This window comes from Megalops cyprinoides, chromosome 14 (genome assembly GCF_013368585.1).
Source record: "Megalops cyprinoides isolate fMegCyp1 chromosome 14, fMegCyp1.pri, whole genome shotgun sequence".
NCBI classification, from domain to species: domain Eukaryota; kingdom Metazoa; phylum Chordata; class Actinopteri; order Elopiformes; family Megalopidae; genus Megalops; species Megalops cyprinoides.
The window spans coordinates 30,710,987-30,738,151 of record NC_050596.1 but is presented as its reverse complement, the minus strand read 5'-3'; the positions used below and the strand labels follow the sequence as shown (position 1 = coordinate 30,738,151).

The window sequence follows — 27,165 nt, the reverse complement described above, 5'->3', positions numbered from 1 at the left end:
CATTACACATGCCATTCATCCAAAGCATTGCATTATCTTCATTCAATGTTTGCACATTACTTTTGTTCAAGGTATCAGTCATTACAAATGACATACATTAAATGCATTACACATGACATTTGTTCGGCAGACATCAACCAGCCTCTCTCATTTCCACACGTGTAGCGCATACATATATATCTGTCACAGCTTTGGTTTCCATAATCTGTGGTCTTCATTAAGTGGAACAGGGTCAAAGAATGGGAGCTGAGCGGGAATACTGGTAAGGAACAGGAGGATCTGTTCTGGCAACATTCTGTCAATGTCAGAGAGCCGCTCCTCTGCCAGATTATGGCCCGTCTCTGCCTCCCAAACAGGCGCTATTAATAGCCCACCCATGGTGTAATGTGTCTGAGCCGGGTTAGCGCATGCTGCAGAAAAGGCCTGCCAAATTGATTCATTAGCTGCAGTTATTCTGACTTTTTCTACACTCCGGCTGGCAGCTCTTTGCTCTTAAAAAGAGAGTACGAAAGTGCGGATTTGACAAATGGAACTGTTTTAGGTGACATGACTCTGCATAAACTTCTGCGATAATGTCATTAGGGTAAGTTACTGTGGAATGTGTGCTGACCTGAAAACGGGCGTCTGCTTAGCAGAAAAACGCATTACCCGTAAATATCAACTTAAATGAAATGAAAACTGAAGGCATTCAATTAAGACCGAACGTATTGAACTTATTACACAGCAACTTTGTCAACAGTACATGCTTTAAGCAGTCAGTTCACCCTGCTGAAAGGCCTTTTTACAGAGAAATCAGATGGCTGTCTCATGATGTTCATTCTGAGGTAAATCCCATTTTTCAAATCAGATTTTTACAGGTTCACAGATGGGCCAAAACACAGCACTCCCCACCTCCTGGCCCCGCCATCCTGTCCCACAGGGGGTACTTCTCGCTCACAGTCACTGAAGGGTGGTGGACTGATTGGGTGGTGCAGAGTTCAGTGATTCTGATAAAGCACAGGACCACTGCATGTTTAGGATTAAGTTTTATAACTTGTGATGTTGTCCAATAAAGATTCATTCGTGAGTGTACCCAATCATAAGTATGTTGCCACTTGGCTTGCATTCAAGGGGCCTTTAAGGTCACTCTAAAAAATTTTAGAGTGACCTTAAAAATTTTAACATTTGGTGAAAGAAATGTATTTGTGAAGTGTGCTCTGTCAGATAAAATTCGGTTGAGTGATTTGGAGGCCAAACTGTTCCTGTGCCTCATTATTTGGGTCTACATTATAGCACACAGGTGCAGATGCACGCACACACACACACACACACACACACACAAAAACACACACACACACACACACACAAAAACACACACACACACACATTTTTCACTCCTTTCCACACTGTTCTACTGCTGTAAGATGACATAAACCAAACAATGGTCACTACTTTGAAAATGCAAGCTGTGGATTTAGAGGTGAGTGAAGGCGGGATTGAGGCTGCTTTGCTGAAGCTCAGTAGGAGGCCTGGCAGACATGAACGATATCCTCTCTGTGATATTTCAAACCATGATTCCTACATATCTGGCTGACTGACCAGTAGTAGAGAACCACTGCTCTTAAACGGAACAACTGTTGTTTATTTACTTGTGTCATTGCCATGAGTTACGGATATTGCGATTTAGTGGCATCGTGATATATAGGAGAGTATGTACTTAGGAACTTCCCCTCATTTATTAGGCTGTCTAGTTTCAGATAAGCACAAGTTAACTTGTGGTGATGCTTGAATGCATGGTGTTTTGCATGCACATGCTGGTCTGGGAATGTTGTGAACCTCTGTTTATCACAGTCTGTCACTGTTGCTCGTATAATCTGGATGGATGCAGTCATGCTGTCTTGTGCTGGTAGTTGCTCTGGCTAAGAGTGTCTGCTAAATGAATGTAATGCAATGCATTGCATTTAGCAAATCAGCCGAACATAGAGTAGCATAGCTCAAAAGCAAGCTTCTTCGCTTCAACCCCGCACCTTGTTTTGCCATATAGCCAAAAGTATACTCCCTCAACAATGGATCTATTCTCTCACTGCAGACTGCTTCTCTGGATGCCTTCAGCTGTGCCATGTGACAGCACAGCTTCCCCCATGAAGCCTGTGTTGTAGTAGATATTCATGTGAGTATTAGTTGGACAGGCCGAGTCTCCCCCGCCTGTCGCCAAGATTTGCGGCCCCCTTGTGCTTGAACTTTTGGCACACGGGGGCCATGGCCAATATTTCAGGAGTGCAGAGCCACAGGGGTGGTGTGTATTTTGGGACCCGGCGAGGGGCTCTGTGTGGGAGCTTAGAAACACACCAGGGGATCCACATATCAGAGGTGCTCCTCATTTAAGATATCAAATTAAATATATTACTAAAATATCTCAAAACGCTACAAATAATACAGAACATAATATGTAATAGGGGAAAAGTGTCAGCACTGAAGGAAGAATTAAGGCAACAGAATGGAACCTGTAAATCTCTTGTGGGTTACACTTTTTTCAGGGTGCAGATGTGACTCGTGAGAACATGAACACAATAGAGCCCCGAGTTCACACCGTTTTCAAAATCATCATTCTTTCTTTTAGATTTGACAAGACGGTATGCAAATATGTACATAATGAGAACACTGTTAAATTAGCATCACAATGCACATAATACTCCAAAATGTACATTTAATGCAAATGCGACCATAATTCGCTAAACAATAAGAACAAAGCGAGCATTTCGGTAGGTGTTATCTGTGCCGTTTCAGGCAGTTTTCTCTTTGGCTGACACAGTGCTTCTAAATGATTTCAGCATGGCACCGGATTAAGCAACCACAAACAACAAAGGAACAGCGACATTGCGGGGAGCCCACGCTGTTCGTGCGCCGCTCGGATTCGCCGAAATGTCTCTGGTGCTGTTTATTTAAATCAGCGGCTTTGATGTAAACGCAGACCCGACCAGCGAGCGCAACTTATCTCGCAATCAAAGAAGGTCATCTTTTCAGAGGTGCCACAGCATCTCTCGCAAATAATGCGCTAATTACCGCACTTGCGCTGTGCCCCCGAACAAGTTCGCACAGCTCGACGTGTTCGTCACGTCTCTCGTTATTCATCTGGACGCGGCACTCAACACGCGAAACACTCCGAACGCGTGTCAGTCGAAAAAGCAATCTTCAGTTGCCGCATCAATATTTTGAGTCAGCCCAGTCAATGTGATGCTTTAATAAGTGCTTTATTCCTCGTGTCTTTTGCAAGACTCTGAAACGTCTGAAATCATTGAGTAACGACAGAAAGCAGATGTTGAAGAGCCTACAGCTTCTCCGAAAACAGACACCTTTTCCCATCATACCGCTTGAGAGATATTGAAATACCTTGTGTTTTAGATTTTAAACTAGTCTGGAATTACATGGCCATCAAAGGACAAGAGGTCCTGCGTGTGTGGGGGCTGCTGTCACTGTCCCACAGAAACGTTTGGTCACCTTTTCCGCTCTGTCAGGTCAAACATTTTTTACTTGTGCCGTGAGCAACTTCTGTGTTTGACAGAAAAGTGTCAGTCAAAGGAGATACAGCTTCTTGCTTCCCTCTGATTCACGTACATCAACATTTACCATCAAATTCAAACCAATAATATCACAATGCATGTTACTTCAGTTCAAGGTCAGTGTTTCACTACATTTCAAGGACGGCACTGATAATTAAATATCTGTCTATCTCATTGCCTAATTGGACTCTTGTACCTCGCTCTGGAAAGGAGCGTCTGCCAAATGGCTAAATGTAAATGCCTGTTTAGACCCAATTTCCCATCAGTGTCTTCTTCATGAGTCCTTGTCTCTCGAAAAGCAGTTTTATGCAAACAGATCACAGACACACCATACAGAGCGAGGTGAATATGAATTTCAGTGGATCAGTTACGTAATGACCTTGCCCAGGAAATGCAGGAATTTTTGAAATCATATGGGCATTATCCTTCCAAACAGTGAAAACAGACTGGAAAACATGAACATAAAACAACAAATTTGCCACAGGCATTGGGTGAATTCTACCCAATCTTAGATTTGACACTCAACGAGGCATTCATTTTGAAAATGTTTTAATGGAAAAAAATGTATGTACCGTACATTTGAGTAAACCACATGACAATGTAAAACACACGAAAAGATGGACATTCATGTTTTATGAATAGAACTAAACCGCACCCAGATCAGACAGACAAATACAGACAACGGTAACAGACTTGGCATATTACACCACCTGCATCGGACCTTTTATGACAGAAATACTGTAACTGGGAAAACAAAACTCTTTAATACAGCTTCTTTGGGTTTTGAATTTAAATGTGTAATCAAACCACAATCCATTCAAATGATACTGAAGATTTAGGAGTTCATCTGTCAGGGAAACATACAAAAACATCTTTTTTTTAGATTGGACCACTACACTCGGACAAAACTGTTCATAATTCACCAAATTTTTTTGATGAGACTTCCTGGACAGAGTGGAGAGATGTCCAACCTCAGATACAGACAGGTTAAATGAAGCCAAACTCAAGCGGTGCCCCTACTTCGATGCAACCCTTTATGAGGCCTTGCTATCAAAACAAGTTCGGACACATACACTTCCTTTACATCTTCACACTCTGGGGAAACCTTAGCACAGTTTGCAGCAATTACAAAGGGATTTCCAAAAGGTGATAGAAGACTGGACATTTTCTCTCAACATCTAAATGTACAGATATGGAAGTGACCCAAGTACAGTATGGCTTTTGCCAGCTTTTGCAGGTTCTTACTTCAACACTTTGAGAGGACCAAGCTTTTAGTAAGAAATATGCTGCATACTAAAAGTTTGTTATAAATCAGTTGAGGCAATGAAATACAAAAATACTCATTTAAAAAGCAGGGCATTTTGATAGAAACACATTACTCAACATTAAGACAGCAAACTGCAGGGGTTTTAAAATGCAACCATCAAAGGAACACATGGCTGAATGAAAAAAGAAAAAAAAAAATCAAAAATGTTGATCCCATCTGTTTGCCCTTGAATATCTCAAAGCAAATTTAATGATGTCATAATTTATACTCATCTGCATCATAGAAAATCTCTAAGAAAATAAATACTGTACAGATCATTCAGAATAAAATATCATATATTACCATGAGCATGCTTTTTATATTATTAAACTCTTCAGCAGGTCAGCTCTGTACAAATAGGAGTTTATACGTTTGGACATGGTCGAAATTAAAAATTAGTGTGTACAGTAATATGAGAACAGATAATTAAAATGTACTTTATTGTAAGGGAAATTTCTCATTTACAGACTTTTCTCTCATACATACACACTATGCACTAAACATGTACCCCACAGTCTAGTGAACAACATCTTTTTGCCATTCTTGCTATGGATTGCTTTTTGAAGGTTCTAAAAATACAAATAATTGCATCTAGGTACTATGTCTATACTCCTCTCTATACAATACGATTGGTATTGCCACTCTTAAGGTAAACATTGAATATATATTTTTTTGAATATAAATATCTTATGCTCTGTACATTATTGCAACAAAGGCCTGCGGCATAACGCAGCAGCACCATTACAAATGAACGATATTACACAGAAGTGAAAGGCCCATGGTTTCCCTGCCAGAAAACAGGCAAGATTAATGGTACGTATGCAAAGCAAATTTTTCTTTGAAAAAAAAAAAACAAAAAACAAAACAAAAACCAAACTGGTGAGAGAACCCCTCGAATCCTCCTTCGGATGAAGACGATGAAAACGCAGGTGTGTAGAGATGATTTAGTATGGCTATCCAGGCTGCCGTCTTTGGAACAGAGTTTAGTGCATGACAAAAACAGAACTGTGTAACGCCAGATCAGACTGAGTATCCCGACTCTTAAACAGAAATAAAGTAAGCATTAAATCAGTTGTGAAATGGCTGATTGACCGCACAGCACGCCACAGCACTAAGGCCAGCAAAGCACGACAGAGTCCCTGACGACATGGAGACTTGAGTAAAACCGGGTGTGTGTGTCCTTTGCTCGGAGACGCGTACGGCGCTGCAGTTCGTCCGGAGCTGGAGTTGTCCGTTTTCGTCGGTAAGGAAGACCACGGGAATTCAAGTCGGTCAGGAAGCGAGTTTGATGCCTTTTGCCCACCGTCCGTCTGCTGTACAAGCCCTCGGCCAATCCGCTGGGGTGACACCGAGGGTGGGCGGGGTTTGATACACACGGCAGTCTGTTCGAGCGTCGTGGTCACACCGTTCGAGCGTGGACGATAGCGTCTCTTGGACGGGATCCCCCCAGGCGCGGCAGACGGGGACGCCCCCACCCCGGCCGGGGCTCCTGCCACCATAGCTGCTGGCTGCTGGTGTTTCTCCGTGGCAGCGGAGGGGGAGGGGTCAATACGGGGCAAACAGGATGGACCCGGCCGCCGGCCGCATGGGGCCCGGAGCGGCACGCAGGAAGGAGGGCGGCAGAGCGGCGGTCTGGAAGATGGAGGCGCTGGGCCGCGGGTGGAGCGAGATGGAGGGCACCGTCGCCGCGGAGAACGGGCTCGAGATGAACGGCGGCGACAGCGGCTTCACCAGCTCCTTCTGGAACGCCAGTTTAGCCTGAGCGGGAACGGAGAGAGAGAAAAAGTAAACACAGCAGAAAGGTCTGACTCTCAACACCCTGTTGATATTTTTCTTTTCTCCAAATCACCATCCAGCAAACATGCAATCAAAACCACAGGCCGCTGTTTTACATCAGCTAACTAACCCCCTCTTGAGGAGAGGTCGGGCCAATCTGCACCTTCAGATGTATAAATGAATAACCATTCCGGTGAGTAATACTCTTTGCGAAAAGGAACAGAGCAGGTTTCGGTCACACGAGGTTCAGCCTGATTCAGGCGGGTCGTTACATAAAGATGAATCACGGCAGCCACAGTCAGGTCAGATGCTGCTTGCAGATCCGCACAGACTTCGTTAAAACTTCCTCCCCGTCTCCATATCCCTCAAAAGACTCTATTTATAACGGCACTGCATCAAAGCCGTGCTGCTCAGAAGGGGAATATCGGCGACGTAATGCATCATCTCTGGAAATGTGAGCCGCACATTACCGAGTGTGTGAAGGGAGTCTAATGCAGGAGGTGTAAATACGAAGCCTTACTGCCAGGGCCGTGGAGCTTCGCTGCTGCTTGTTGTAGGGGCAGTATTTGGGCTTCAAGGGTTTCCCAGCAACCCTGTCCTTGTGCCTTCTGCTGGAAATGTGCTGCAAAATAACAGAATGAGCAAAATCGTTAGCGAGGAGCTAATTTTCACAACGCTGTGATGTGACTCGTATGGCTATCTGCTTCTGCTGTACTCTGCCTCACTTGTAGGTCGCTTCGGATAAGTCGTCTGCCAAATGAAAAAAATGTAAAAATGTATCCATTCAGGTTAATGTGCGTATGTATAATACGTTTTACTGCAGTAGGTATCAGCATCACGTTGAGCTCTTTTACCTGTTTGAGCTGAATCTCTGAATTGACATGGACATCACATATTTCGCAATGGAAAGTCTTGTTCTGTAAGCCCGATCCCTTGGTGGCTGTGGCTTGAACTTTTAGCTTGGATCCGGGTCTGGGGTACGCCTTGATCGGACCCGCCCCGTTTCGAGCCTCGAGCATCGTTTTGTGCTTTGAACCTATCGGGATGAAGATGAACACAAACGCTGACTCTGTGAAAGGCTTTACCCTCATGCCTGCATTCAGCCAATTCAAACCCAAGGCCATGAACACATAAAGCAGTACATACAGTACATAAACACACAGAACATAAACACCACAGTGTCACAAATAAATATATAAAGTAAAAGTAATCAACCCACGCCAACCCATAATACATACATACATCGGCTGACGCACAAATCAGGTAAGGCAATGCAATTATTTATTACAGCATGAATATAAAGCAATACCTACAATTGTAAATATGCTGGCCCAGCCTGAAAGCAGGCCTAATGAGAAGACATTGTATGTTAACAGAGCTGGCAAAGCCCCAAGGACTGCATGGTGAAGTCAGAGATTTTCTATGCATCAGGCAGTCAGCTCTGTGTGCTAGACATTGAAGGCTCTGTCTCTGCGATGTTGATGTTGATGTTGATGTTGAGGCTGTAAGTATTGATTCGCGGGCACATTGTGAGCTTTCTTGAAAGGGTCTAAAAGAGAACATCTACAGATATCCCGGAAACACAGACAGTACCCATACCTCCTGCTTCCAGCCCATACCACCTAGAAGGATGACTGAAGGAAAGCAGGGGCTGGGTATCTGGGCATAATACAGAATATTTGTGGTAAAGCTCTATGGTAAAGCACCTCACCCTACCAGCAGCATATTGAGAATCAGACACATTATCACACCTCCAGCACTGTGAGGTCACATGTCATCACACAGCCTTTGCGAGGTCACACGCATTGTCACATTCTCAGCATCATGAGATCACACACACCACCACACCCACACCATTGTGAGGTCACTCGCGTCACTACATTCACAGCACTGTGAGGTCACACACGCCACCACACTCAGGGCATTGCGAGGTCAGCACACCTGTGTTGTGGGCCTCCAGCTGTGACAGCGAGTTGACAGCCACTTTGCATAGGGAGCAGTAGAGCAGCTTCTTGGCCTTCTCCTCCTCTGACTCAGTGTCTGCGGGTGGCTCTGGGGCCGGCGCGGGAGCGGGGGCAGGTTTCAGGCCGTTCTTCAGGGCCCGGCCCTGCACCCCGGCCTCGCTGGGGGGGCTGGCGGCCAGGGGCTCCGTCGGGGCCTTGCAGAGGCTGGGAACCACCGCCACAGCCACGGGGACAAACACCTTGGGGGGGGCGGGGGCTGTGAGCTGGTTCGGAGACGTCCCGCTTTTGTCTGGAAGAGGAGAGAGATACAATCTGACAGTTAATGCGAGGAAGGGGCTTCCGAATCTGACTTGAAATGAAAGAGCGATTGGGAGACATGCACGCTGCTGTCATTGCTTCCTACAGGCGGTGTGTCACAGTGACCATGGGGCTGCCTCCTCGAACACCCCCCCCCCCCAGGTCCCCCCAGGTCCCCCCAGGTCCCCCCTGCTCCGGCCGACCTCAGCGGGGCCGGCACTGCTGCTCTTTATCAGTGTCATCCGCAGTTCATGATCCCTCTCCAGGGAGGCGGCCTGGCCTCCACACTCACAGCGATGCGCTCTCCCCTCCACTGAACTACGCCCACTGACACCACGGGGCATCAGTGGCCTCGCCGGGAAGCGGAGCAAAGCAACATCAGTGTCTGTTCTGCTCATATCCCCACTCTCTAATGAGGGGACGGCCTTGAACACCGTGTTTTTGACTTTGGTCCATTCGGTCAGCAAATATAAGTCAGAGCAGAGCAGCAAGCAAGACAAATACCGGGAAAAAAAAATCTATTCTGTGTGAAGGATAGGTTACCATTTGTGAACTTTTAGCACTTGCCTCCAGCTGGCTTTCTTTAACAGAACTGATGCATAGGAGGAGTTGTCACTCTTCACAGCTCACTTCTTTACTGTTCCCTCCGCTTACACTGATTCCCATCAGCATACAGTATAAGGAAGAGCTACACCATCACAACAGGGAGGGAAGCAGCGTGATGCTCTGGTCAGAAGCATTGAGCTTGCAACCCAAAGGCTGCTGGTTCCATTCCCATGTGGGTCACTGCTAGTGAAGCTTCAGGTAAACTTACTGAACCTGGATTGCCTCAGTAAATATTCATCCTTTGGATGTCATGTAAGCTATGTGAATGGATATCACGTAAGCTTTGTAAAGTCAACCCTGGAAAAGAGTATGTGCTAAGCAGATGTAGTGAAATGTAATCACACAGAACTGGCTGCATTTGTATGGATAATCTCGCTCGCTGTTTTTTTCTTTTTTTTTTTTTTTTTAAGAGCGCCGCGTCGGGCGGGCTGCCGGAGCCGGCCGCTTAATGATGCGGCTCTCCAGGTTCCTCAAAGCGAGAGAGATCCGACTCCATCCTCCTCCGCCCGGATTGCGGAGGAGCAATTAGAGACCTCCAGACAGAGGCACAGGCTTACACTCAGCTCACTGCAGCAGCTCTGCAGTCGGGGGCCCCGCAGTCTCCAGCCGAGCGCCGCGGCTAAAACTCATCTCTGCCGTATCTGTGAGAAGGCACTGCATAATAACGAGGACATGTTCCCGCCAAAGCTGCTGCGTGCTGACACACTCTCGAATCTGAAAGGAGTTATTGAACATGAGAGGGGTAAGGAAACCAATTTGCAGGGTCCCGATCCCCGCTACCCCCGCCACTCGGGGCTTTTTAGATTTATAAAGCGGAGAGCAAGTCTCCATTTAAGGGGTATGAAATGTCATACTTTTATCATGTGCAACAAAAAAAAAAATCACAGCCGCTGTATTAGAGGGAAAAGCACTCTGATACAGTTCATAAAGCTTGCGATGTCCGGAGGCACCTTCTTTTCTCAACCAAAGCAAACACACCAATGATATCAAATCCAAGAGGCTTTTTACATTGAACACGATAAAAAGCTTTTCAAAATGGACATGCATCTTCTAAAAGTAGATTGTAAACAAATTCTAGCTGAGATTCGCTTATTTCAACTCTTCGGTTTAGTGAACCAAACCTTTTCCAATCTGTAAATATTGGGCTGCGGCAGGAGTTGTCTGAGATCTGAGAGAACGCTTTTTTTATCGGTTATCAGATGTACGATTAGTGAAGAAGTGTGCACCACACTCATTCACCAGCCCCACATGCCTTCCTACCTAACCTTACAGCTGAGCACCAGCCACTTCCATCCCTACAGACCTCCTCTACATCTATTGCTGCAAGCAGCCACTGAGGAAACAGGCCCTTGTACACCTCACTGTGAGCACAATTTACCAGCAAGGTCTGTGACACAAAAGGCTGAATTCCGCAAGAAGTGATCCGATTATGGCCACAGCCGTTATCAAGCCTACCATCCCCATCTGATGTGTGAAGAAAGGCAGGCGTCTTGACAGGGACTCAGTGTTCAAATACCTACCTTTCCGCAAGAAAACACTTAAAGAATCAGCACTGAGACTGAGTTTCAAATAATTCCTGAACTCCAAACTCGTAATTGTCAACCTGGGTCCATCCAGAGAAACTCTGCTGGTGGTGGTGGAACATCACTTGCTCCTATAACTGAAGTGACACACTCACGCACACGTGCACCGATACGCACGCAAATACACACACACACAAACACACACTCACAAGCTGGTGGCAAAGCAATGGAAGGAACAGAAAAGAAAGCAATGTGAAAGACCATGCGCAGTCACCCGGCACATGGGAAACCCAGTCAACAAGAGCAAAAAGGAGGCATTAACCTGTTTGGTCAGAGCTGCAGGCAGTGACCGCGGTGGAGGCGCTGACTGGCTTTGCGCTGTCCTTGGTAGGAGCGCTTTTCTGCTTATTTTTCGTCTCCTGCGCTTTCAGCTTCTTGGCGTGTCTGCTGCCTTTGTAGTGTGCCTCGGCTTGGCTCTACAAAGGAGAACAAATGAACCATGCAATCAGGCTCATTTCACACACTAAGGCTCACATCATGGGCCACAGTACACAAAAACACACACATACACGCACACACACTCACACGCGTGCGCGGCTTTCAATATTAGGCACTCTCCCAGAGGAAGTGAAGAAAGACCTACTTCAAGGACTATCTTTTTTGAAAGTGTTTGATTTGCTGAGGGGGGGGGGGGGGGGGGGGGGGGGTCAGAGTTGGAAAACATTTAATCAGCTAAGTGGAAAAAGAACATCTGAGCTTTGAATTAGAATATGATTAAATAAACAGAAAAAAATGTATCTGTGTGAGTGTGGAATTGGTGACTAATAGTATGCTTAGTCTGAAAACTGATTTAGCTCTCTATATTAAGAAAATGACTGCAGCATATTTTTAAGTATGCTTATGTTGGATTAGGGCTTGCTGTCTTACTCTCAAGTTTTCATGAGATCAAAGCCAGTAAGTCCAAGAGCAGTGGGAAATACGTTTTCCTTCTAATATTAGTGTGATATATTTTCTCACTTTCTCCGGCAGCATATTTCAGAGATTTTGGTCTTAGTGTGAAGAAAGCACGCAGCTAAGAATATAGTTTGAGGTCAAACAAATAGCTATTAATTACCGGAGTGAATTCCATTCATGGTCCAGTCATTTAAAATGATCTCTTATCAAGATGATGTCAAATGATTTCTGTAATTGTCCAATGATTTCTGAAAATTATATTCTCTTGCTCACTATTGGATGAGAGGATTCTTGCAGCTAGCTAAAATTTTAAAGTTCGACTCTTAGTAAAATATCTGCAGTGACATTCTACACAATTGTTAAGCACCTTTCCCACTGGTCATGGTGTTTGAATCTGAGCTTGGAGGGAAAGGGACCAGCAATGTACAAATCCTCCCGACTTTGACACAATGGCAAGATTAAACACTGCCACCTCTCAGGTGTAGCAGTGTAAAGCATACTCAGTATTAAATGAATGCACAAACCTTACATAACTCGCCAATTGACCACACTCATAACCACTCAAATAACACTGCAGGGCCACAGGGATGTACAACAAGGCAGGGTTTTAGTGTGTTTTGTATGTAAAAATAGATGAGTGATTTCAAGTATCAACAGCCAATTGATTCGGAACAGTCTGCAAAAGTGCCTTTATTGAAAGAAATATACTGTATTAACTCCTACAGTTAATATCATCATATTTCTTTTTTTTATTGAAACAAAAGAAGGTTGTGTATAAAGCATGCGGCTAATGTAATGGCACAAAGTGAAAAGTAAGAGCACAGGTGTTACAGGTGCTACAGGTAAACACAGTTCAGCACAACAGTTACCCTTTGCAGAGTCATGCAGAAGACTGTGGCTTAGGACGAGGATCTATCAGCACTACGAGAGAGTTGCTGCTGTTTACTAGGCCAGGTGTATGTGGACAGTAAGCAGCAGAGGCAAAAATACGCAGAGCCAATAAAACACAGAGCAGGAGGTTGCTGGCTTGAATCTTAAACCAGGCCCTTGAACGATCAGTCTCTAGCAGGCAACGCATTCGGGCGACAAAGACATGACTTGACCTCCTCACACATACAAGCACCGTTCCTACTGTTCATACTCACTGTAAGAGCAGTGTGCTTGCAAATATAGCTGCTGTAAGACCTGATTAAATTCTCTGAAGGACAGGAATAGAGGTACACCGGCTCTTCAAACATTATCATTCTCCTTGTAAGACAAGTAACAAGAACAGATGTTTTTGTCATTTTTAGATGATCATCCATATTACACTGCATACGTAGTGTAATACTTTAGATTCAACTTCACGGCACTAGGTTGCATGATCAATGCACAAACTTTATACATGTTTCAAGGAGAAAAGATTTGTGAGGGAGAATTTGCTAGGATCACAGGAGATGCGAGAGAAAGTCTTGCGTAGTGCTGGTGCTGAGAGCCAGCCAGCCTTTCTGTTGCTATTTTCCAAACAGGGACAGCAGCCTGCGGTATCAGCATTACCCTGCGACTGCCTCTCATTTCCCCCTTTCAAAGCTCAACCTACTGCGGAAGACACCTGCCAAAGTGAGGCACACATGCACGCCATCCCCGCTTTTCCCAGGCGAGTGCATTCTCTCACAGCCTCTCTGGTCCTCAAGAGAAACCCATCACACGCACTCCCCTGCAACGCAGAAGCACTCTGAATGGCAGCTAAGGGTACACTGGGCAGCAGTGTGGCATAGCGGTAAGGCGCAGGACTCATAACCGAAAGACAGCGGGTTCAGATCCCCACTGGGGCACTGCTGCTGTACTCTTGGGCAAGGTACTTCACCCAAAATTAAATATCCAGCTGGATAAATGGATAAAATTGTTACCAATGTAAGTTGCTCTGGATAAGACCGTCTGCTAAGTGATAACAATGTGTGTGGCATAGTGGTAAGGTGCAGGGCTCGTAACCGAAAAGTTGCTGGTTGAATCCCATAATTAAATATCCAGCTGTATAAATGTATGAATGAATAAAATTGTAACCTTTTTAAGGTGCTCTGTATGAGAGCGTCTGCTTAATGACGATACTGTAATGTAATGGCTGGGTCTGTGGGGCTGAGACTCATCTCCAGCCTTCCTCTCTCTCCTTCTGTCTCTGTTTTGGTGACGTGACGGCAGGACCGCCTCCGCGCCATCGTGCAGTGTTGCGTGTGGCTGAAGGAACCCTGCAGTGATTTCTGGGACGTCCCGGACGTCCCGACGCCCCCACCGCCACGGCCGGCCGCCGCCACGCCGAGGATGAATCAGCCAATTAGGTGGGATTAATGTTCTGAGCACTCTCTCCAGCTGTCACGGCTACTAGACTCTCATTCCCTTTGAACATTTTTTGTTAGGGCTTGAGTTCTGGGGCATGACTGACCCAAGTCCAAACCAATCAGCATTATAAAACCCTCCTTTTTTTAAAGACAGCCTAGTGTCCCTTTCCTTTCCCTGCCTCTGGAGCAGGCCCCTGTAATCTCTGCAGTGCTGATCAGGCCAGAACAAATACGGCAAACATTTCATGCGTCTGCCCAGCAATGGCGTGATTCAAATCCAGCTCTTTAAATATAGATGCTGTATGTATTCTGCAAGCCAGAACAGACCGAAATAGAGTTCTGTGGGTTACGCGTCGGGTGGAAGGAGGACCTGCATTTTTCATGAGGCGTTTCAACTGTTTCTCGAGCGTTTCTTTCTCCTGCCTTTTTTCTTATCTCCGTGGCTCAAAGACAAGTAAGTTTAATCTATTCGCCCATTAGGGTCCAACCCTCATCAAATAAATTTCCCAGAGATGACCGACTGGACGCTTATTGCTGAGGAAATGGGCACTTCTGAATTAATCATGCCTCGTTATGGCGAATGGCAGTCCGGAAACCTTAACACAGAAAGATGACATCACTGCTGTCCAGCCCATCTTATCTTGTTACATTTCTACGCCCTAACACCGCTCTGACAATTCTGTCACATTTAAGAGGCAAACTGCCCTGCTGGCAGACTATGCTTGTACCGCTGCAACGGCATATCCCCATGTGATTCTGAATAAAAACCGTGTTACAAAGCCATTAAAAACCCGTCGCCATTGCACCTTAATTATACCTTACGTGCAGGTAGATGATAAAGTTTTAATGAAGCAGGCAGATTGTATGTGGTCTTCCATATCTGACATCTAGTCTTAATTTGGCAGAAAGGTTTTGGGGCTTTTAGCGGGATTGGAGGGAGGGCCGTAGCCTCGACTCCTGTTATTTCAGACAGGAAGGCCACCTTCAGATCAGGTAACATCCGCCAGCAGGTGACACGGCTGGCAGGGAAAACCCAGTTTCCTTCCTTTGATCCTGTTTTTCTTCCCTGTCATCAGCATTTTCTGTATGAGGAAATGTGCTCCATTCAGAGAGAAGAAATCGCACCAAGCTGCAATGACCATTGAGCTCTTCCATTTTTCTTTCTTCTAATCTTCAAAGCGGCTTCTTCAAAGCACTCTTGGCCTGAGAATTTGAGTGCTAAGATTTAAATGGCTTGACTGGGCAGCTTGGAGTGGTTCAATGGCAGTATCTGCTTTCCCCGCAAGTCCCCTGTGGTGGCTAAATGTAACATTTCATAGCATTGCAAAAAGTGTATGTGACACATTGGTGCCATGCCGTTCCCCATGGTACACAGATAATGCCCCACATTACACTGTAAGCGTGCGCACACACTCACACACACACACACACACGCACACACACACACACACACACACTCATTCAGTATGTTCCATCCTTCCTGTAATTGTATTGGATGCACGCTGTACTCCTACTTCTCTGGATAAGAACATCTGCTAAATGACTAAATGTGAATGTGAATTACATGTAAGCCCAGACACAGAGACACGAACACACACACACACACACATGCATACATATAAGCAGTGTCAAACAGAAGCCCCTATTTTCACTGTAATTTTTGGGGTTGCAATTGTCAGGAAAAGTAGGGTGCTAAAGCACGAGCTAAGCAGGGTCATTAAACACCCACAAACACAGGTATGCAGGACAGCTTCCCTGTGCTGCTGCTGCTGGCTATTCTACAAATCACTCCAGAGCTGAAGAGGCAGCCGGGCCCAGGTGAATGGCCTGGCATTGTGCTAAGAATCAACAGGGTAACATTAGACCACGAAAGCCCACGCCGACAGGAGTGCCAAGATGTCTCAGGATAATTAGTGTTTAACTGGAACATTTCTGCAAAAATGTAATCTTCAAACAAGGCCTGGACTGCTAATGCAGCTATGGGAAAATAACATAAAAAACGCTCAGCGTACATTTGTATTAAAACCAAAAGCACTTAAAGGGCCTACCATTCTCCAGTGGCTTTGCCAACAGCATAATTACTCAATTAAAAGGACGCTCGCCATCCAAAATGGGGGCATGTTTATTTTATGGAGCACACATAAAATACCTCTGGAAACAGTACTAATAAAGCCATAATGAGTGGCTGCTAAATCCGAGGCTGTTGAAAGTGTTATTGGAGGCTCTCGGAGGTTGCCATGGTGCGTTCCGGCCACCTGCGCTTGGACATGAGGTGCGCGTCGAGTGAAATGAGCTGTGTCGTGAGATCTTTCGCACCAGCGAGAAACACGTCACCCTCTTCTGCGTGTGCTGTGCTTTCTCGCAGACCCAGCTGGTGCTCCCGTCCAGCTACAACGCTTAATACTCATGCACTGATGCTGCCTTCCACCCTAACTAGTATCATGCTTTATTGCACAGATTTTATGCCTTTGTGTTCATGTAGCAACAGCACGGCAGTTTCACATCGAACGTAATCCCCTTATCTGTATCACAGTGGAGTTTTTAATACCCACAGGAGTTTTTAATACCCTCCAAAGTATTATGGTTTGGTGTAGCATTGTAGGTATTTGTTTTCCAGTCGCAGCGATAATAGACCAACAACAACTATTTACACAACATTACACCCTTTGGCACATCGCTGGAAAGATTTTGCACCGCGCAACACATGTACGGATCTCATCACGTCAGGTTGGCCCACCACGTCTGACACTTGGAATATGCACTTCTCAGCTGCGCGAAGAAGCTTTAATCTGCGAGTCTGAGGTGGGCGACACTCTGCCCGGGGTCCCTCCATAGGATGCGCAGGCAGAAACGGCCTTTGTGCGGATAATGTGCTGTAATCCGCATGCATAGATCAACATGCTGTTGGGAGCTGGAGAGCCAATGGGCCGTGCCACAGGGAGTCTTTCTCACACCCATTCTGCAGTGCCCCGAGAGAGTCAATGGAGCGGGTGCCGGTGATGGTTGTTCCAGCATGCAGGATAAACCATTGCTTCATCAGAGCTTCATTACTACTCCAGGCAGCTGGTCCAGTTCAGTTTCCCGGTGGGGGCTACAGTTGTGCCCTCAGGCAAGGTATTTAAACCAAATTGCCTCAGTAAATATCCAGATGTATAAATGTATGATGTGCACATACTTTAAGCAATGTGAATAGCTCCACTAAGCCACACACACAATGTAATGGAAAACTGCCTATTTAGGTAAAGGGCAATTACATTAAGAACATACCACCCTGCATGGAGGTGGGCTGGGAGGAGGAGGGGGAGGGTGGGGTGTCCAAATACAACTGAATATTTGATTAATACAAGGCTTTCTCGCAGGTCGATCAGTTGTCGGTTAAGTGTGTTTTGACTCTGATATAGTTTCACCAATAACACCCCGGGCGTTGTGCTCAACAGCTGCCAGCTGGGACCCTGATTAGAAGCCCCCACGTTGGGGGTTGAAAGCGGTGAAAAATCGCTCGGCTACTCGAAACTCCATTAAGAGTCTCGGCGAGGAGGCGCTGAAGGCCCCGACGCTAGGCTCCTCTGCCGAGCCCTAACACCGCGGAACAAAGAGGAATTATAGCGCTCTGAGAGGAGCGGGATCAAATTACAATGCTTATGTTCTCCTTTTCTTTCAGGCATTAGACATGGGAGACGGCCATGCTTTAATAGAGCTAACAGACTCCTAATAGAGGAGACCTCACAGGTCTGCATAAAGACAGCACCTGTGGATAAAATCCGTCACACAACTGCAGTGCATCTCCTTGTTTTAAGGTTTCCCCGTAGAGCGCCACATAATAGATTCATCACTCCTCCACTTCTGAATGCTTCGCCTCCCTCGGTAAATGGCTGTAACACTGTAAAAATGTTGGTGTAATTTAGACACTGCATTGGAAGGTACAACTTCCCTTTTGTCATGTTCATCCATTTTTTTTTGTTACATAAACATAAAAAACGTTCCCTGTGGTGAGATTTTAATGTGGTTTTAATTGTGTAGGCAGGCTACAGCATTTGATAAGGTACTTAATGTAAAGACTGCAGAACATCCTAAACAAATGCTTATTTCCATATGCTACAAAGCTGTGGGCCACATTTGACTTATTAAAATTCTTCAACTACTTATTCATGAGGCTGGATTTTAAAAATCCTTCCAAATATTTCCCATCTCCAGTATACCAAACTAACTACTAGTACATGTTCTGAGGCCTTCCAATCTTTTTGCACATAGCTTCTAGTGTTGTCACTCTTTACTGTTAAATAATAAAGATGTGATCATGTGTTGTCTTGCTTCCACTGCAATGAATACACAGAAAAAAAACATTATATTCAAGGTCCATAGTTCACAACTTTTTTATGCATATTAATCACAGCATTTTTAATTTCTCAAAGATCAAAGGGTCCAGAGGAAGCCGATGATGGGATGCTTTGGACCCCCTGCTGCTACCCGAATAGCCCTGAGACAGAGGTTGCTCTCGGAAAGCACTGGGCCACATGTTGGCTCATTAAATTCTCACCATGAGACAGACGTTGCTGAATTTTCACATTTTTCATGTGTTTCATGTGCCAGCTTTAAGCACCTTTTGTTTTGAAGACCCCAGAACATACAAAAACAACACCTTGGAATCCACTCTGAGAGCTGAGGCTACACTTTGATTTAATAAAATTTCACCGAAAGACAGAGGTTGTTCTCTTTACGTATTTTTTATGTGATCTTCTGTCATAGTCCCCTTTGTTGCTTCACTCTCGTCTCAGGGCTTCTCCTCTTACACACAGATAAAATCACCTACCCTCATAAGGGATGAAGGTGAACTTAAATGAATTGTCCCGGCATGAGACTTGGAGGCTGATGCCTCCCGGCACACAAACAACAGAGTCACTTCCACTTAAGCACGCTTTAGGCTTAGTGAGAGTGAGGGGCGGCGAGCAGAGAGGATGCTGGGAAGGACCATCAGCGAGACTGACCCTCCGAGTGAAGCATCACCATCAAGAGCATACCCGTGCTCATGAGAAAAATCCCTCTGTACGCTTCACCCCTAAACGTTTCCGATGCAGTGGGGAGCTATCTTTAAAAGCACTGCTCCGCAGTCCCGTGAAAGTGATGAATCTTTTACATTAGCGTGGCATCTGCTCTGCCGCTTTGCGCTCTTGTGGTTCGGTGCCTGTGATGAATAGTGGCTGCCGCAACCACGTCTTTTACAGCTGCCTCCTTTCCGGCGCCGTTTCTCCGAAATTCAATTTTCAAACCCCGCTACGCAAAGCAGGGGAGAGTCAGCGGTGACGCCGCCGCTCCATCGGCCCGCCTCTCCAAACGATGATGAGCGTCTTGTAAGATTATAGTGCTTCTAACTTCTGACCAGACATGGTTCCACACGATGCTGTTCGAATGTCTTGAAATGCGCAATACGTGTTTGAGTCAGACTGAACTGTAATCAGCTGAAAGAGGCCAGCCCTGGCGATGGTGCTCGGTTACACTTAATAGCAAGTACCGGTACAACTGGAGCGGTTCTGATCGAGCCGTGAACAGCAGACAGAACGTCCCTGACCCCCGGCCTGCGCGTGCAGAACGAAACCATCCCTCAAACGTTGCTTACAGTAGGAGCGTTCCTCCCGGATGGGCGCGCTGCCACATTCTGCATCCTTCTTAAATTGGACGACTTAATCGATGCCAAGAAAAAACAGAACAACAAGAAAACCCTGCACTTGATTACAGTTTTTTCCATAGAGCACAAAACAGTAAACCACAATAAACTGGCCTCAACCCTCCACTCCCTGATTCCTTCGCTCCTGATTTTCCTGGCAGCTGGTGGGTCTACAGATGTGATTAAAATATACATGTGTGTTTCTCAAAAAAAAAAATTCAAAAAATCTCACACACAACAACAAAAAAGTGATGCACCCAGATAATAAACTGCCAGCATGTAAAACGGAAAAATAAACGGCCACTGAAACTGGATACAGAAAAGAAACAAGCCACAGTGACTACCATGGCTGAAATGTTTCACAGTAATTATGATATTAATGCATATTAATGCACATCTAGCTGCAAAAATGGACAATACGTAATGTTCAAGCTCTGTAAGTCACCGCGGACATACAAATAAAAAAGTAAACCTTCACTCAAAAGTGACAAAACAAAGCAGGGAACATGGCTTCATTTCTGAATAACGCTGAGTGCTGGTTACAGTGTTCTTTCACGTCTGTGTGCGATTTAGCAAAGCCATGGGGCTGTTGCTGTTACTTCTGCCCTCCCCCAAAAAACAAAGGAGGACGAAGGATTCCTCCGGGTTCTGTGGCAGCTGCTGTCCCCGGTTAAGCTTCCCTATGGTGTTTCTCCTTAGTTGTACTTCATTTAAAAGATTAATCAAGCGCAGCGCCATCCGCAAGCGTTAGCGCAATCCGCGAGCGTTAGCGTCCTCACGGGGGCTGGCATCTCCAACGGTGGGAGTGACAGGGCTCACAACCGAAGCTGGTGCGTGAAACAGGGGGAAGAGTAACCATGACAACTCAAAACCGTCTGCGAACTCTGACACGTTTAAAGCATTAGGAAGCGCGACGGCGGTAATAATCAAAACAGCGCGAGCGCGGCAGCAGACGGACCCAGAAATATTCCCCTGCCCTAAAACACGGAGGCGATCGCCCACGTGAGGCGGGTCGAGGCGGAACGCTCGATGAACGCGTTTGGGCCTCGCTGTGCTTCCCGCGCTGGGAGCGATCGGAGGGGAGCGCTGCCGTAACCGGGGTGGCTGTTCTCTGTCTTATTTCAGCCTGTCCCTTGTGAAAAGAGCCGAACACATGCGCCGGAGTGAGAGGCTTTACAGGGCTCTGCTTCAGACACGGCTGCCGAACACGTGCCTAAGATCACTAATTCACCATAATCTTAATCTCTCCTTAATGCCGCGGATTCAGAGCAAGGAGGATGTTTCATATGGATTTATATATACACACTCTCACACAGACACACACAGACACACACACACACACACACACACACACACACACACACACACACACAGACAGGCTGACAGTTCCATTGTTCCTGTAACTGTATTAGATGCTTGTTCTACTCCTACTGTTCTGGATGAGATTATCTGATAAATGACTAAATGTAAATGTAAATGTATGCATGTACACACATATGCACAGAAACATGCACACATGTATACACACACACATACACACACACACACACTCACACTGCATCGGTACCCTGTACTCACATCTGAATTGAAGCGCAGCTGACAGATGTTGCAGGAAATGACTTGCTTCTTCTTCGGAGGGATGGAGACTCCGAAAGTGTGGTTGATCACGGCTTTCTGCACGGGGTCCATCTGAAAGACAGGCGGCAGAGGAACAGCCTTAGACCCGGGCAGGTGATGTGTCTCACTCTGCTGGCTGCAGGTATGCGCATCCCACACAGGTGCACTGCAGACACTGCACACCTGGAGGAGGGACACAGGGGACAGGCGGGCGTTAAAAACCGGACAAATTTCAGCTCGCACCAGGGATAGAGCAGTGGACATTTCCATTGCTTAGAAAGCTAAAGAAAAATACTGAGAAGCAAAGACAGGAGACTGAGGAAACACTTTGTGGGACAGATGGAATCCAATGCTGTGATCGGTTTCAAATGCAGGGGTTTATCTGCAGGGTTTATCTTTAAACTGGAAAAAAAAAACCAAATCTGCACTCGCTGTCTGTGTGGAGCCACGTGTGTGCGCATGCAAGCACGTGTGTGTGTGTGTGTGTGTGTGCGTGCATGTGTATGTGTATGTGTATGTGCTTCAAATCAACATGCACTGAACAGCACTGATTAACACTTTCGCACGTCTCCCTCTACAACCTCACCTTGAAATGTCTATCCTGCCTGCTCAGCGACCACGAGTCACACGAACAACAAGCAGGACAAAGGGAAAGGACGTACCCTCAGTTCTCCGAAAGCAGAGCGTCTAACATTCCTTTTGCAACCCAGTCCTGAGAGACAGCCAACAGACACTGACACCACATTTAAAAGAAAAATATAAATATTCAGTGAAATGTGCCGCGGTGAAGGACCAGGAGGCATTAATGCTGGAGGATCAAGGTTTTCATGATCCTAAAAGGTACGAAAGCAGCGGCGCATTTTTTGATGCAGCGGGACTTCACGACGGACCCCCCGCTGTGAACGCAACATGTGCCGCAACTCGCTGCCAGTTCAGATGCACCCAGCCTCCGCACGCCTAACGCACCCAAAATGCTGTGAAACCCCGCGGATGGAAAAACAGCAACCGACTCTTTCCTCAGCATGACCAAAATGATGGAGGGTACCTGGAGCACAGGAAGGACCTCCACCTCAGCCGAGCCTTAGTGGGGGGGGAACCGGCGTGGAAGAGACGTCTTGCGGAGAGAGAGAGAGAGAGAGAGAGAGAGAGAGAGAGAGAGAGAGAGAGAGAGAGGGAGAGAGAGCGATTCGTGTGCACTTCGGTGGGGAGTGCGGGAGAGATCTGAGCAGAGCAACAGCGCTCGCTCCAGCCCTGCCTCCCTCTCTCTCTCTCTCTCTCTCTCTCTGTCACACGCACACACACACACGCACACACACACACGCACACACATACACACACGCGCGCTGCCTGCCCGCCCGCCCGGTCTCCGGAGGCCCCAGCTCCTGATTAGCCCTGCATGGCTGATGAGCTTTCGTAAAACAGGAGAGCGCCAGGGTGTTGTTTGGTCACGGCAAGAATCAAGAGCCCAGATCCATTAAGAATTTATACCTTATTACTCACGGGCTGGATGGATTACCTGGAGGGGGGGGGGGGGGGGGTTGGGTTGGGGGCAGCGCCTGGCCTCCCTTTAACTAATAAGCCTTTAAGGATAACCGCCAGCATTTCATCAGGTGAATTTTTACGCCCCGAAGCAACTGCTCTTTAGACACTCAGCTTGATTATGTGACAGCACAGAAGACTCACAAAAAAGCCGACAGATGGCCTTTTGAGGGCACCAGTGCAGTACTCCACTTCATTGTGAAACTCCGCTGAGCGCCCGCTAACCGTATTCGGGCTAGCAGGGGGGACGGACACTCGAAATGAAATCTAATTAGCGGAAATCACAGAGGAAGGCCTCGGCTGGCACCTGTCCTTGTGCTGCCATTTGCTGTGCTGCACGGTGCGGTAATCTTAATTAAGGCACATCGCACGTTTGCGCCTCTTAAGGAACCGAACCGTTCCTTCAAAGCAAAATGACAAAGCAGCAGTTCAGGGCTGTGCTCCTCCTTGTGGCTGTAGCTTCCGGTCTGCTTGTTCGTCTGGGGGGCTTTGTACAGATGTGCATTTATTATATTTAAAGGCTTGCGTGATCTTTGACTCCGGCACAGTTAATTAAATTTCATTGATAAGCAAGTGCAGCTTGGTGAGGCTTCCTTGTCACGAGCCCATGGCTTGCAATTACACACTCGTGGCATTCCTGTCCCTACACTCCCCTCACTCCATTGTACTAGTGTAATTGAAAATCCTTCCCTGTAAATAAACATTCTCCTGAATCACTGCTACTTCGGCTTGGTCTGGGATTCAACAATGACAATTAACAAATGCACAGAATGAGGAAGCAAATAAGAGCATCAACAGAGAACCGAATGTAGTCTGTGAAACAGAAAACCAGACAATGTGAAAACTACAGAAAGATTTTTTGGTTTATTGGGGGCCAGACATTTTAAGGGAATGACTCCTGGAGTCAATAAACCTTTATTTAAAAAGAAACACTTTTGTTTTACACATAACATATTTTTCTCTTGGATTTTTGGTAATGGCTGAACTTGCCTAACTTGCATTAACATGTTAGTCAAAGATAAGGACATGCTGATTGAATGCAGGGGTGCATTCTATGGGCTCTGAGCGACTTGGTCAGTGAAAGTGTTTCCTCCTACACCCTATGGCCGAGATCCGAGATCAAGAGATGCTCACAGACAATGCCCGTGGACACAATGGGCTTAGCTCTGCTGCCGTAGGGTTGGGTACATCGGCCAGGGGCTCCTCGTTGCTTCGCCCACGACACCCTATGACTCAGCAGGCGCTGATGAGTGGCTCAGTTAATGTCAGGGAGATACACCTGCAGGACATGCACTGGGACGGAGAGTCGCAGTTAGGCATGCGAGTTTATCTGAGGATTGCATTCGCTCCCCGTCCTGCAAGGTTGCAGGGCTTTGCTGGTGTTGAGGCGAGATTAATGCACAGCTGGAAATTCCAAACATTAAGAGTGACAAAAGGTGGAAAGTGAAAAAGGAAAGCAGAGAACAGCGTGAGGAGCCAAAGACGGGTGGCATTCTCAGCCTGTCAGAACCGAGGACAAAGACGTCGTGCGAGATAGAGGACATTAAACGCACACAGCGAAAGCAGGCTTAACCTTGCAGTGTCAGTGAGCCAGCAGGTAGGACACCCACAGAATACCAAGATGTTGCAAATCCTACCGGTTTACATTACAGGCAGAGTACCTCTGAGGGCATTAACTTCAGCACTGTGCTGCCAGCGAAGGAGGCCTGCGCCATGTTCAGCACGAAAAAAGGAAACTGTGTGGAAGCCATTCATGGAAGGATTCAGCCTTACTGTAAGTTTACCAAAGTAAGCCCAAAGCAGCAAGAGATGGATGAGAACATCTGCTAAATAAATACATGTAAAATTCAGTAAAAGAGCACAACAGGCCAACTGGCAGCTGCCTGTTAGAAATGTGAGAGGAAGGACACAGAATTGAGCTAGTTAGGGGCTCGTTATTGCACTATGAAAATCTGTCCTGTTACAATTTTTCCTAGACATAAAATGTAGCTTACTGTGGTACTGTTGCTTGCTAGACAGCTGTTTATATTCCACTGTACATAAACTCACACAACAGCTAAATTTAGGGCAGCTAAGCTAAAACTTGCAACATGTGGAAAAAAATTCCATTAGCTATAGCAGCTAGCCAGCTAACATCAAAGCTGAAATTACCTCATAAAACAACAAGCTAATGTTTTCTAACTTGCCCCACTGCCTAGCTATGTAGGGTAAATGCCAACTGGAAATGTAGTGTTACACATTCCTAATTTCAAATAGCTTGATTTATTATTGTATTAGCTACCACGCATGCCAGGACTATCAACCAGGAAGTCACAGATTGTGACAGTCTAAGACTTTATATCATATACCCAAGCAACAGCTGAGTGTCTGTACAGACCTGTTAGACCAACTGCACAGCCATTTCTGGGATGTCACACTGGAAATGTACCATTTTGCAGGCTGGGTGTTCAGGAGGAACAGCAAGGGATGGAGGTGTGATGGAGCTTCCTTTGCTCTCGTTCTGAAGGCTTCAAGATGGTACTGATTTTGCTCAGGCCTCCAGAAAATGACAGGAGATGGTGGATGTTGTCAGCAGCAGAACGGTGAAACATGAATTCAGACGCAGCCCACAGAGAGAGCGTAAGTACGCGGCTGCCGCACACGGCTGCCGGACCTGATGTCTCACTCAGGCAAGCTGGCACGGATGGCAGACTGACAAGCACACCTTCCAAGGCAAGAGAGCATTCCCAGCTCCTGGTGCGTCGCATACACATCTACACGGGTCATGTTTCGGGCTCTGAGGTTACTGGCACTTGCTTAGTTTTAATTCTTCTCATTACGCTTTCTGAACCTGATACATTTCCCCAGGCCCTGACATTAACTGAAGGAGACATTACCGCTGTAACAGATAACTCATTGGGAGATATTACACTGCAGCCCTTCACAAACGCACAACATTCCTCCACCCTCTTCCGCTGTGCCCTGGCCGGTAACACCATGGCAATGCTGGGCCAGGTCAGTAACAGGGGAGTCTTGGCTGGCTTGTGGTTGGTATGCACTCCCCCCCCCCATTTATAAACAATGGCATCTGAGTTTCTGTCATGCTTCGTGTCATAGTAAACTTTCATGCATTTATGCTATTGTTTCCCACAATTGCCAATGGTAAATGACAAGAAAAGTAAGCACTAAATTCATCAGACCCTACAGTCTGTGGGAAAGCTGTGCGGTATAACTTAATTTCTCTGCTGATGGTATCTCATCTCTAAATTTGTTTTTTTTTTTTTTTCTGTTTCTGTTTCTGCAATTCTGTTTTGGAAATATTTGTCTCAGTTCATGTTACCCCAAAAAGCGCTTTATATAATAGCTGCAGTCTGTTTATTTCAGATGTGTAAAGGTGTTCATACATTTCTTTGTTAGTCCCATTAGTCTGTTAGGTTTTCTTCTTTCTCAATAACAGTCAGTCTGAGGAGGATTATTAGCGTTTGTGGAAGGGGCATATTTTGGAAGTATTTTTTTTATTGCGAAACACAGTTGATTTTCCTGTATTGTTGGCTGAGACATTATCCCTTTCACTGGTGAAATATGTGCAAATCTTTCCTCTTTCTAAAAGGGATCTATGACGCTACAGATTCATTGTTTCCAACTCCAATATATCAGATTCTCTTTTTAGTTATTTATTTTAATAATGTTTAAATTAAATCATCAGTTTCAGTGCTTTTCTTATCTCATACGGCCTTTTCTTTTGGCTGAGTTTGATATTACAGCATTGCTCATGTAACCATTGAAAGTGTCCCTCATTAGCCGTTTTTCCACTTGGGGATATAAGATCATACATACATACTGTTATATAATTATATCACTCTGTTTGTTGCCTATGGTTACCCCTTGTTATCGGCACTTGAGTTTGCTTGCTATAATGGCTTTGTAAGTTTCTTTGGGTGAACGTGAGTGGCGAGAAGAAAGGAAAATGTAAATGTAAGATCAGGAATGAGCCAGGGACTGAGGCATGAGTCCAGGAAGCCCTTATGTTTTTGCATTGTCTCTGTGAAGCGAGAACTCCTGCCTCTGCTGCCACATTAGGTCCTGCC

General features: G+C 46.0%; 1 protein-coding gene across 5 annotated transcripts in view; it reads right to left on the bottom strand.

The window, feature by feature from the left end:
• Window positions 1–5,189: 5,189 nt before the first annotated feature.
• LOC118789489 (zinc finger protein 385B-like) overlaps window positions 5,190–27,165 on the bottom strand; it is an 87,530-nt gene continuing 65,554 nt past the window's right edge. For 4 of the 5 annotated variants that reach the window (XM_036545934.1, XM_036545935.1, XM_036545936.1 and 1 more), the window contains 6 exons: window positions 21,521–21,631; window positions 11,334–11,487; window positions 8,563–8,874; window positions 7,476–7,657; window positions 7,142–7,243; window positions 5,190–6,603 (listed from right to left, as the gene is read on the bottom strand). In XM_036545934.1, coding sequence (XP_036401827.1) covers window positions 6,391–6,603; window positions 7,142–7,243; window positions 7,476–7,657; window positions 8,563–8,874; window positions 11,334–11,487; window positions 21,521–21,631 — 1,074 coding nt within the window. In that variant the 3' untranslated portion in view covers window positions 5,190–6,390. Of the gene's footprint in view, window positions 6,604–7,141; window positions 7,244–7,475; window positions 7,658–8,562; window positions 8,875–11,333; window positions 11,488–21,520; window positions 21,632–22,604; window positions 22,712–27,165 lie in introns of those variants that run through there. The other variant, XM_036545938.1, reaches the window with a different exon arrangement.